Raw genomic sequence first — 13,303 nt, forward strand, 5'->3', positions numbered from 1 at the left:
GGGGAGCTCAGATGGGAGAAGGGGTGGGGGTGTTCAGAGGGGAGAAGGGGATTGGGAAGGGGTGGGGGTGGGGGAGCCCAGAGGGGTATTCAGAGGGGAGAAGGGGATTGGGAAGGGGTGGGGGAGCCCAGAGGGGTGTTCAGAGGGGAGAAGTTGATTGGGGAAGGTGGGGGAGCCCAGAGGGGAGAAGGGGATTGGGGAGGGAGGGAGGGTGGAGGAGCCCAGAGGGGTTCTCAGATGGGTGCTCGGAGGGGAGAAGGGGATTGGGGAGGGTGGGGGAGCCCAGATGGGCGCTCTGAGGGGAGAAGGGGATTGGGGAGGGGTGGGGGTGCTCAGAGGGGAGTGCTCAGATGGGAAGAAGGGGATTGGGGAGGGGTGGGGGTGCTCAGAGGGGAGTGGTCTGACAAGGGGCAGGAGGGAAAATGGGTCCATGCCTGGGGCAGGTGGGAGAATGGGTCTGGGGCTGAAAAGGGGGGATGCAAGACATGTGGTGGAACTGGGGGCTGAAAAGGGGACAGGGAGAAGTGGCTGGGGGCTGAAGCTCGGGACTAATGGAAGAAAAGGGCTGGGGACTGGTGGGATAGTGGGGCTGAAAAGGGGGGCATGTGGGAGATGTGGGCTGGGGCTGGAACCAGGGGCAGGTGGAATAAGGGGGCTGAAAAGAGGGGGCAGAGAGAGAGGGGAAATACCCTGGATGGAAGGGGGAGTGTGATGGAGGGCAGACCCTGGATGGATGGATGGGAGAGGGGAGGGCAGACGGATTGAAGGGGCAGAGAGAAAGGGCAGAAGGTGGGTGGAAGGGGGAGAGAAAAAGAGGGCGGACTGGGGCAAATGGTGGATGGAAGGGGCAGAGATAGAGGGCAGATGTGGATGGAAGGGAGAGAGAGAGATGGCAGACTGGGGCAGATGGTGGATGGAAGGGGCAGAAATAGAGGGCAGATGTGGATGGAAGGGAGAGAGAGGGCAGACAGTGGATGTAAGGGACATTAGAGAGGGCAGACACTGGATGGCAGAGAGAGAGCGAAGACAGATGCTGGATGGAAGGAAGACTGAAAAGAAGATTAGGAAAGCAGAAACCAGAGACAACAAACTGTAAATAAAATACATATTTTTATTTTTTGCTTTAACATGTAAATAAGGTCATCTTTTTATTGGACTAATTTTAATACATTTTGACTTAACTTTCAGAGAACAAAACCCCCTTTCTCAGGTCAGGATAGGATACTGTAACAGCACTATACTGTATTGACCTGAGGAAGGAGATTTTGGCCCCTGGAAGCTAAATGTATTAGTCCAATAAAATGGTATTTTATTTTCTGTATTTGTTTTATTTCTATTTGTTAATTTGTAAAGTGGTGATTGGTATTTGTTAGTTTTTTCAAATTTACATCTGCTGTCTTTATATTTTGCACAGTACTAGGGACATTTTCTGTTTCTTTGGTGTTACATTGTATACAGAGTCTGGCATCGGGGGTTCAGTTTAATTTTTGTCTAAATAGAAAGTTTATTATTACTTATTCTATAGTGGATTAGGGTGTATCTGTGTTTGTGAAAAAGACATTGCTTTCGGTTGGCATTGACTGTGCAGGATTGACGATCTGTACTATTCTGTCTGTTTTCGTTTTACAATAGGTGAATTGATGTTCTAGTGTTCACTGTAGTGTTTAAGATGCTTTCCTTTTCCTTGTGTGACTTGTACAAATTACTGCTTATGGTATGGTATAATTGCTCTATATATAGGTCCTGAGTGTTTTGTATTCTCGGTATGTCTTGTACTGGATTTGGGGGGGTGTTAAAAAATGACTGGCCCCGGGTGTCAACTACCCTAGCTACACCACTGGAGAGGAGAAGTGGGTTTGGGAGGGAAGACAATAAGCTCGGTCTTGGCCATGTTCAGTTTCAAGTGGCGGTTGGACATCCAGGTCGCAATGTCGGCTAAGCAGGCCGATACTTTAGCCTGGGTTTCTGCAGTGATGTCTGGTGTGGAGAGATAAAGCTGGGTGTCATCAGCATAAAGATGATATTGGAACCCATGGGAGGAGATTAGAGAACCCAGGGAGGAGGTGTAGATTGAGAAAAGAAGGGGTCCAAGGACGGATCCCTGAGGAACTCCAACAGCGAGAGGGATGGGGGTGGAGGAAGAACCCTGAGAATGTACTCTGAAGGTAAGGTGGGAGAGATAAGAGGAGAACCAGGAGAGGACAGAGCCCTGGAACCGAAGTGAGGACAGTGTGGCGAGAAGTAAGTTATGATTGACAGTGTCAAAAGCGGCGGATAGGTCGAGGAGGATAAGGATGGAGTAGTGACCTTTGGATTTGGCAAGGAACAGGTCATTGCAGACTTTTGAAAGTGCCGTTTCCGTCGAGTGTAGGGGGAGAAAGCCGGATTGGAGTGGATCGAGAATGGCGTGAGAGGAGAGAAAATCAAGGCAACGGCTGTGAACTGCGCGTTCAAGTATCTTGGAGAGGAAGGGTAGGAGGGAAATGGGGTGGTAGTTGGAGGGATAGGTAGGATCAAGTGATGGTTTTTTGAGGAGTGGTGTGACTACAGCATGCTTGAAGGTGTCAGGGACAGTTGCAGTGGCGAGACAGAGGTTGAGGATATGACAAATGGGGGGGTGACAGTAGAAGTGATGGTGTTAAGTAAGTTGGTGGGGATGGGGTCTGAGGAACAGGTGGTGCATTTCAAAGAGGAGAGAAGACAGGCGGTTTCCTCTTCGGTGATATCGGGAAAAGAGGAGAAGGAGGCCTGGGTTGGTTGGTTGAGGAGGTGAGGAGGAGGAGAAGATGGTTTGGTGGTGAATTCGAGGTTGATTTTCTGCACCTTGTCGCAAAAGTAGTCCGCCAGTGATTGAGGAGAGAGTGAGGGGGGTGGGTGAGAGCGGAGAGCACTTTGAGGAGGGAGTTAAGGGTGGCGAAGAGACGACGGGGGTTAGAACTGAGGGAGTTAGTCAATTGGGTGTAATAGTCCTGTTTGGCGAGGAATAGGGAGGACTGGAAGGAGGATAACATGAATTTATAATGAATGAAATTGGTGTGGGTGCGAGATTTTGTCCAGAGGCGTTCAGCCGATCGGGCGCAGGAGCGAAGGTATCGGGTGCAAGGGGTCAGCCAGGGCTGGGGATTGGTACACCTTATGGGACGGGAGATGGACGGTGCAAGGGCGTCTAGAGCGGAGGAGAGGGTGGCATTGTATGTGGAAACAGCCTTGTCGACAGTCTCGGAGGACATGATGGAGGGGAGGAGATCAGAGATAGTAGAGGATAAGGTGGGAGGGTCGACCGCCTGGAGATTCCTAGAAGTAGTGGTTAGTATTGGGTGGGACTGAGGCGGAGGGTGATGAAGTGTGAAGGTGATCAGGTGATGGTCAGAGAGAGGAAGAGCTGAGGCGCAGAAATTGGAGGAGGAGCAGGTAGAAGAGAGGACGAGGTCAAGACAGTGGCCAGATTGGTGAGTAGGGGTGGTAGAGCTCAGTTGGAGGTTGAAGGAGGAGGTTAGAGTGAGGAATTGAGAAGCGTATGAGTCGGAAGTGTTATCAGTGTGTATGTTAAAGTCACCAAGAATGAGGGATGGGGATGAGGGCTCAAGAAAAACGGAGAGCCAGGCATCGAAATCGGTAAGGAAGGAAGGGAGGGACTTATTAGGGGGGCGGTAAATGACTGCAACTCTAGCGGGTAGAATAGACGGATGGAGTGAACTTCAAAGGATGAGAAACAGTGAGACTGTGGTAGAAGGAGAGGTTGAAAACTGCAGGAGGGCAAAAGTAGTAGCCCGACACCGCGGCCAGCTGGGCGGGGAGAATGGGAGAAAAGATAGCCACCGTGGCATAGGGCCGCGACTGAGGCAGAGTCATCAGGGGTGAGCCAGGTTTCAGTTAGGGCGAGCAGTTGAAGGGAATGGGAGATGAAGAGATCATGGGTGAAGGAAAGTTTGTTGCGGACCGAGCATGCATTCCACAGGGCACACGAGAAGGGGAGGGAGGAGTGGGGGAGGAGGGCAATAGAGATGAGATTGGAGATATTGCGGAAACATTTGCATGGATGAAGAGAGGACGAGGACAGGTGTGGGGGACCTGGGTTGGGATTGATGTCTCCTGCAGATAGCAGGAGAAGGAGCAAGACAGTGCGGAGGAGGGTGGGGGAGGTAGGGCGACGAAGGCGGCGAAGACGGGGTGCGCTTAGGAGGAATGGGGAGGGGTTCATGGCAGGAAGGAGGTGTTGAAGGTTGAGTGCTAGGAAGGAGGAGGAGGACAGTAGGGATGGTGAGGTGGGGGACAGGGGTGGAGTAGCGAGCAGGACAGGAGAGGACATGGATGGGCAGTGAGTATGTGCGGTATGCAGTGGTAAGAGGGGGAAAAGGTTGGGGAGGGATAGGGCAAGGAAGAAAATGTGTATGGGGGCCATTTGTATTGACTGGGTGTTTACGGGTGCAGATGTAATGACAGAGGTAGGTAGTTATGCAGGCTGGGAGGCAGGCGGTTGTAGATGGGCCGATGAGCGGTTGGTTGATTGGTTAGTCACTCCTTCAAAGAAATGTAGTAGATTGGTGAGGCAAGATTTCCCTTCACTAAATACAAGTTGACTTTGTCTCATTAATCCATACTTTTGAATATGCTCTGTAATTTTGTTCTTAATAATAGTCTCTACCATTTTGCCCGGCACCAAAGTCAGACTCACTGGTCTACAATTTCCTGGATCTCCTCTGGAACCTTTTTAAAAAATCGGCATTACATTGGCCACCCTCCAATCTTCCAGTACCATGCTCGATTTTAAGTATAACATACATATTACTAACAATAGCTCCGCAAGCTAATTTTTCAGTTCCATCAGTACTCTGGGATGAATACCATCCGGTCCAGGAGATTTCAGTTTGTAGAACTGCCCCATTACATCCTCCAGGTTTACAGAGAATTCATTAAATTTCTCCGACTCGTCATCTTCGAATACCATTTCTGGCACCGGTATCCCACCCAAATCTTCCTCGGTGAAGACCGAAGCAAAGAATTCATTTAATCTACGGCTTTGTCTTCCCTGATAGCCCTTTTACTCCTCGGTCATCTAGCAGTCCAACCGATTCTTTTGCTGGCTTCCCGCTTTTAATATACCTAAAAAAAAAAAATTACTATGTGTTTTTGCCTCCAACGCAATCTTTTTTATGAAGTCCCTCTTAGCCTTCCTTATCAGCGCTTTGTATTTGTCTTGGCATTCCTTATTGCTGTTTCTTATTATTTTCAGTCAGTTCCTCCTTCCATTTTCTGAAGGATTTTCTTTTAGCTCAAATAGCTTCCTTCACCTCAGTGTTTAACCACACTGGCTGTCATTTGGTCTTCCAGCCTCCTTTTTTAATACTTGGAATATATTTGGCCTGTGCTTCTGTTTTTGAACTGCATCCACGCCTGATGTAAATTTTTGACCCTCGCAGTCGCTCCTCTAAGTTTTCTTTTCACCGTTCTTCTCATTTTATCATAGTCTCCTTTTTTAAAGTTAAACGCTAACGTATTTGATTTCCTATGTATACTTACTTCAAAGCTAATATCAAATCCGATCATATTATGATCACTGTTATCAAGCGGTCCCAGCACCATTACCTCCTGCACCAGATCATGCGCTCCACTAAGGACTAGGTCGAGAATTTTTCCTTCTCTCGTCGTCGGCTCCTGTACCAGCTGCTGCATAAAGCTGTCCTTGATTTCATCAAGGAAGTTTACCTCCCTAGCGTGCCCCGATGTTACATTTACCCAGTCAATATCAGTGTAATTAAACTCACCCATTATTATTGTATTGCCCAGTTTGTTTGCATCTCTAATTTCCTTTAACATTTCTGCATCCTTCTGTTCATCCTGGCCAGGTGGACGGTAGTACACTTCTATCACTATCCTTTTCCCCTTTACACATGGAATTTCAATCCACAGTGATTCCAAGAAGTGTTTTGTTTCCTGCAGAATTTTCAATCTATTTGATTAAAGGCTCTTGTTAATATACAGTGCTACCCCTCCAGCAATTCGATCCACCCTATCACTACGATATAATTTGTACCCCGGTATGACAGTGGTCCCACTGGTTATCCTCCTTCCACCAGGTCTCAGAGATGCTTATTACATCTAATTTTTCATTTAGTGCAATATATTCTAACTCTCCCATCTTATTTCTTACGCTCCTGGCATTTGCATATAGACATTTCAAACTATGTTTGTTGTTCCTATTTATATCATGCTTAGTACTTGACAGTATTAATTTGCAATCTTTTGTCTGATTTTTATTTTTATTTAAGGACACCTGATCTACTATGTTCTCTTTTGCAACCTCACTATCAGGATACCCTATCTTCCCTGTTTTGGTGATATCTTTGAAGGATACCTTATCCCGAACCATGCACTTTTGAGCCACTGTCGGCCTTCCCCCCGTTTCTAGTTTAAAAGCTGCTCTATCTCCTTTTTAAATGCTGGCACCAGCAGCCTGGTCCCACCCTGGTTAAGGTGGAGCCCATCCTTTCGGAATAGGCTCCCCCTTCCCCAGGATGTTGCCCAGTTCCTAACAAATCTAAAACCCCTCCCTGCACCATCTTCTCATCCACGCATTGAGACTCCGGAGCTCTGCCTGTCTCTTGGGCCCTGCGTGTGGAACAGGTAGCATTTCAGAAAATGCTACCCTAGAGGATCTGGATTTGAGCTTTCTACCTAAGAGCCTAAATTTGGCTTCCAGAACCTCTCTCCTACATTTTCCTATGTCATTGGTACCCACATGTACCAAGACAGCTGGCTCCTCCCCAGCACTATATAAAATCCTATCTAGGTGACACGTCAGGTCCGCCACTTTTGCACCAGGCAGGCAAGTCACCAGACGATCCTCACGTCCACCAGCCACCCAGTTATCTATACTGCCTAATGATCGAATCACCAACTACAACAGCTGTCCTAACCTTTCTGTCCCAGGCAGCACTTGGAGACATATCCTCGGTGCGAGAGGATAGTACATGCCCTGGTGGGCAGGTCCTGGCTACAGGAGTACTTCCTACTTCACCAAGGTGTTGCTCTTAATGACTGCATTAATATTTAAAAAAAATGTTAGGGGTCACAGATTGGATACATTTTGAACAAATAACTCAAGGGTTGTCTAAAATGTATCCATTGAGTTGTGATATTTAGCTGCTATCCAGATTTTAGGTTTTCAGTGCAACTAGAAATGCTAACTTTAAAAGGATAAGTATCTGTTTAAGATTAGGACCACACATTCAGCAGTCCTACCTAAATTGTTTGGGCTGCTGAATATCCTAACATAAAGTCTTATTGTAATCAGTAGTTCCAAAACCTGTCCTAGGGCACCCCCAGGTTTTCAGGATATTTACAATGAATATTCATGAGATAGATCTGCATGCACTGCCTCCACTGCATGCAGATTTCTGTTATGCATATTCATTGTGTATATCCTGAAAATCTGACTGACTCGGGGTCCTCCAGAAAGAGTAGAAGTGGAGCAATGGTGCTCCCACAAATGAAGGTTGAGAGGACACCAGAAGGGCAAACATGAATATATAAATAAATTGCCCCACAGATGAGTTTGTTGACACTAATTTGTGACTCCTGAAGCAGGTGGTCTTTGCCAAAACACAGCTCCATGTCAAGTCCAAATGTAAAGACTGTTTTGCATTCATATGAGTCCAGTTGCATAGACTATTTTGCATTCACATGTTTGCCTCATGGTGAAATTTTATAATTAGACATTGTTTGTCCTGTTTTATTTGTTCAATAAATTTATTTATATATTTGTGTTTGCCCTCTGGTGTCCTTTTGTCCTTTGTTTGTGGGAGCACCATTGGTCCATTCCATCTCTACTCTTTTTGGTGTGTGACTCTGTGCATAGAGGTTTGCCCTCCTTTTTTCAGTTTTATCCTTTTCGAGGTCCTCCAGAACAGGTTTGGGAACTACTGCTTCATTGGTGAGAAATGATATATCTTTTGAGAGGATATTAAAAGGCTTTTAAACTGCTAAGGTGTGATCATTTCTAATACATCTGCTGCCTTTTATGCATTCTCTGTTGTTTAGAAATGATAAAATTATTTATGTCCTGTGCCACCAAGATAGCTTCAGTCATGTGGTATTAATGATACAATAGCCACAATATTCAATATGGTTGGCATTAAATTACCTTTTGATGTCATATGCCAATGACATCTGACTTCATTTAATTCTTTGTCCCTGCCCACAAACATTGTGATAACTAAGTGGTACCCACCTGGGTTTCCCATAATGCTCTGGCGTTATTTTTAGATACTGGCCCAGATTAGGCTGTATAAAAATGACATCACTGCTGTTCCCAGTTGAACCTGCCTCCCTCCTATGCAATACCATCTCTGAGGACCTGACAGTGGCATTGGTTTCTGCTGCTACAACTAGAAATGACAATTTGCAGGGGGTCCACTTCCTTAATGGAACAATGCCCTGATAAGTACCTTATTGATATATGGACTGAGGTATTTAGGGTTGGATTCAATAAATGGTCCAAAGTTAGTTGCCGGACAGATCCACACTAAGATAGTATTCTGTAAAGGGCACTCTATGCCAAACACCCTTTATAGAATACTAGTTTAGCATGCATATTGCACTTTGTACACGAGCATTTGCGCCTACCAAACGCTGCATATCTCACTGCCACCTAACTGACTCTCAGGCAGGGAGAATTCAAGTTGAAACTCTTTATTAGGCATTTTCAAATGCAGTTTTTTTGGTAGTACTCATACAGCTTTGGCTGTGTGGCAATTTTGAAAGATAAATATCCAACTATAGGTTTCATACACAGTTGAATTCCTTTCAAGTATTGTGTCCCCTGATGAAGGCAGTTTTCCCCGCTGAAAACACTGGCCCGTGTTGGGTCTTCAGCTTTAGTGCCTAATAAAGAGTTTCAACTTGAATTCTTCCTGCCTGTGAGTCATGTCTCCCGCAAATTTTCTGTGATCTTCATTGCATTTCATAGAGGGTATCTTCCTGTTCCCCCGTGAGCTTGTATTCTATAATATCACGCCTTTGAAATTTAGGCACGCATGTTATAAAATGTGGAATAGGGCAGATCTGTGCGTAACTCCTAATTTCTGCCAATCAAGGGCTTCTTAATTCCAATAATTGATTATTAGTGCCTAATTGACTATTAGGGTATGTGCTGATCTGGGATCCATGGCCAGATATGCATGCCCAAATTTGGGTGACCTATACTGAATCCAGGGGTTAGTGTCCTTGCATCCTTCAGTAATTTTTTTGCTTTTTCTTTCTGTGGCAGAAACTTGCAGTCCGTACCTGTCCTGTGGGAAGCGCCAAGCCCATCCCTCTAATCAAAGCACCCAGCAGTCAGAGTCTTGCCATTTCTATCATGCAGTCCAAGTCTCCTGTCACCATGGTGACAGCGCACATCAATGGCAACCAGAAACCAGCAACTTCAGCCAGCTTGGAGCCCCAACAGACATCTCCAATAAACCTGCAGACCAGTGGCAGACTGATGGGGAACACTTTAAACTTGTCAGGGAGAAGAATCCCAGAAATCTCACACTCACAGGTAAGAGAGAAATTCATGTAGCCAGGGCAGGAGGGGATAGGAATGGATGAGGTTTCTACCTTGCCTCATCTGTGGTTGGCAGGAATCGGGGTGGGGGTGAGGGGCAGAGTGCACTTACTGTAATTTTTGTTTATTCATAAGCCCAAAAGTAAATAATAATGAAACTTAAGGCACTTAGGGATATTTGGGAGGAAGTTGGAAGCAGGTTAAAATCAAGATATTGATAAGCTTAGGTATGAATTCAGTAAAGGTTTTTGTAGTAGTCATAAAATGTTGAGGAGAGCTTTTCTCTATGTGCATTTTCAACTGAAAACAATATGACAGCAGATTTTAATCAAGACACAATCAGTTTTCCCCATTCCTTCATGATTGAATGAAACAGATTCTCTATTGACAACTGGATATGATCAACTCCACCAATGGGTGACATTGAGGGGCATTTTCGACGTTTTGCCAAAAATGTCCGAAAATCCAGTAGTGAACATAACCATTTTCAAACCTGAAAGATGTCTTTTTTTCCCCGAAAAATGTTTGCTAAACATTGTTGTGCTCAATGCATCTATCTTTTTGGACCATTTTCACAAAAAAAAATCCACGTGAAAAACGCATAAAATCAAGCCATTATGATGTAGGAGGAGCCAGCATTCTTAGTAGACTGGCCACACAGACATCCCAGCAGAGCAGTGGGGCACCCTAGCACTGCAGTGGACTTCGCATGAAAGGTCCCAGGTACACATCTCACCATTCCCCTTTATATTATATGGTGAGCCCTTAAAGTGTGAGGGGGTCCAGTGACCACTGGGGGAGTAAGAGGGGTCATGCCTTAATCCCTCAATTGGTCATTTGGGGTACCTTTTTGTTACATAGTTGTTATTAAAACAGGTCTAACCCAAAAGTCTAGGTTTTATGGACATTTTTGCTCTGTTGCATTATGGCAGAAAAATATCCAAGTGTTAGGAATGTCAAGATCCCACCTCCAACATGCCTTTGACATGCCCCCTTGTGATTTGGATGCACTTCAGACGAACTGCATAGAAAAACGTCTTGTTCCTGAGAACCTTGTTCTTGAAAACCCTGGTCCTACTGCAGCCAGGCCCTGTTCCTGGTTCCTGCTCCAGCGAAACCCTGTTTCTGGCTCCTGCTCCAGCCAAACCCTGTCCCTGGGTCCCTTCTTCTGCCAAGCTCTGTCCCTGCTCCAGCCAAGCTCTGTCCCTGGGTCCTGCCACAGTCAGGCCTTGTTCCTGGTGCTCTGCCTAGTGATTTGGACGTTGTAGAAAAAAAACTTTCCATATATGCCACTTGTGCCACTTTTTGGATGTTTTTCTGTTTCAAAAATTAGCCTCATTATCTGATGCCACTAATATGGAATTCAAAGTTCTGAAAAAGTCTTTACTGTATATTAGAGAGTGACATAGGGACAAAACTTTATCCCCATTCCCTCCCCGTAGCCCAATTTTTTTCCCGTTCCCCACTCCATCCCCACCGTCAAGCAGACTGTTTACTAAGCTGCGCAAGCGGCTTTTGGTGCGCTTATGCCGACACAGCCCATTTACTTTGAATGGGCTATGTTGGCAATGCCACACAGCAGCCTCTAGTACAGCTTAGTAAACAGAGGGCTTTGTAACTCAGTCCTCTCACCATCCCTGCATTCTCCATCCCTATCCCCTCATCATCCTCACAGTCTTAATTTCTTCCCCGCATCTCTCTGCTCAAAGCTGAAAGGAAGATTTTATGCAATTTTATGGGCCTAACAGGCATTGTAAATAAACAACATAGGCAGGTGGAGGCAAGCGTCGACTTCTCAGCACCGCCATCGAGGACATCGTTCCCCTGCGTCGAGGCAGGCTCAGTTTCGGACTGCTGTGGGGGATGCCTTGTCCAATAATGAAGATGAGCATTCGTGGGAGGAAGAGGAAGATCCCAGGTACTTTTCTTCTGACGAGTCCTATAGGATTCCCTCTGAACCTTCCCCTCCACCAGAAAGGAGACTTTCTCCACTGGAGAGTCTATCCTTTACCTCTTTTGTCAAGGAAATGGCTGCGGCTATTCCCTTCCCTATGGAGGTTTAGAATGAGCCCAGGGCTGAGATGCTCAATGTCCTGGATTATCCTTCTCCAGCTAGACAGGCTGCAACAGCTCCTTTGCATAATGTTTCCTTATGCGAAACTGGTCGTTCCCTCTGTCTAATCCCGTGATCCCAAAAAAAGCTGAATCCCAATATCGGATCCACAGTGAACCTGGACTGATGAAGTCTCAGCTACTTCCATGGTGGTGGCCTCCACCCTCAAAAGAGCCGAGCACTAGGGACTATGCCTTGGCGCCCCCAGGCAGAGAATCTAGAACCTTGGACTCTTTTGGGAGGAAGACGTATCAGGCCGCTGCCAAGATCCAGACATACCAGTTCTTCATGAGCGTCCACTTGCGGAACTCAGTGAGGCAACTGTCCAGCTTGGTTGATGAACTCCCTCCGGAGCAGACTGAGCCTTTTCGCCAGGTGGTCAGGCAGCAGAAGGCGTGTCAAAAATTCCTGGCCAGGGGTACATATGACACTTTTGATGTAGCATCCAGGATCACTGCTCAAGGTATAGTGATGCGCAGACTCTCATAGCTGCGTGTCTCTGACCTTCGATCATTTGGTCCAGCAGCGGATGGCGGATGTTCCTTGCTGGGGGATAACCTTTTTGGTGAGAAAGTAGAGGATCTAGTTGACCAGATCAAGAAGCACAATGATGCTATGGATTCTCTCTCTCCTGCCGGGTGTCTTCTGCTACTACCTTCTGATCTAGGAGGTTTTTTGGAGGGAAGAGGAGTGCTCCCTATTCCTATGCTAGACATAGATACACTCCTGCTTCTTGGCAGCCTGCCCAGGCTCAGTCCCAGCGCGCTCGTTCTCGTCAACAGCATGTGCCTAAGACCACTGCGGCTCCCCAGCAAAAGCAAGAGACGGCTTTTGACTGGCTCCAGTTCAGCATAGCCTTAGTAAACGTGTCCGTGCCAGACGACTTACCGGTTGGGGGGAGGTTAATGTTTTTTCACCCAAGGTGGCCTCTTATAACCTCTTACCGGTGGGTTCTTCACATTGTCTGGTTAGGATACACCCTCAATCTGGAATCCAAGCCTCCAAATTGCTCTCTGGGAGTTCAGTCCTACAGCTCCCAGCACAAATAGGTACTTGCAGAGGAACTCTCCGCCCTTCTACAGGCCCAAGTGGTCGAACCCATTCCACCAGGGGAAGAAGGGCTGGCATTCCAGGTACTTCCTTGTGCAAAAGAAAACAGGGGGATGTGTCCCATCCTAGACCTAAGGGCCCTGAACAAATTTCTTGTCCAAGAAAAATTCAGGATGGTTTCCCTAGGCACCCTTCTTCCCATGATTCAGGAAAACGATTGGCTTTGCTCTTTGGACTTAAAGGATGCTTACGCACACATCTCGATACTCCAGCTCACCAGGAAGTATCTTTCAATTTTGGCTGGGAACACAGCATTTTCAGTACTGTGTACTGCCTTTTGGCCTGGCGTCTGCGCCCAGAGTGTTTACAAAATGCCTAGCCGTAGTCGCACCGTTGCTATGCAGACTGGAAGTGCATGTGTTTCCTTATCTTGACAATTGGCTGGTGAAGAGCACCTCGAAAGAAGGTGCTTTGGAGTCCATACGAATGACTATTCAGGTGCTAGAGCTACTGGGGTTCATCATAAATTATCCCAAGTCCCATCTCACCCCAGTCCAAAAATTGGAATTCATTGGAGCTCTGCTGAACATTCA

At 46.6% G+C, this 13,303-nt stretch overlaps 1 protein-coding gene across 1 annotated transcript in view; it reads left to right on the forward strand.

Moving 5' to 3' along the window:
* Positions 1-9,277: 9,277 nt before the first annotated feature.
* PHF21B (PHD finger protein 21B) overlaps positions 9,278-13,303 on the forward strand; it is a 559,570-nt gene continuing 555,544 nt past the window's right edge. Inside the window, exon 1 of the mRNA XM_030215094.1 lies at positions 9,278-9,541. Coding sequence (XP_030070954.1) covers positions 9,359-9,541 — 183 coding nt within the window. The 5' untranslated portion in view covers positions 9,278-9,358. The remainder of the gene's footprint in view (positions 9,542-13,303) is intronic.

The sequence above is a fragment of the Microcaecilia unicolor genome, chromosome 9 (genome assembly GCF_901765095.1).
Source record: "Microcaecilia unicolor chromosome 9, aMicUni1.1, whole genome shotgun sequence".
NCBI lineage: Eukaryota > Metazoa > Chordata > Amphibia > Gymnophiona > Siphonopidae > Microcaecilia > Microcaecilia unicolor.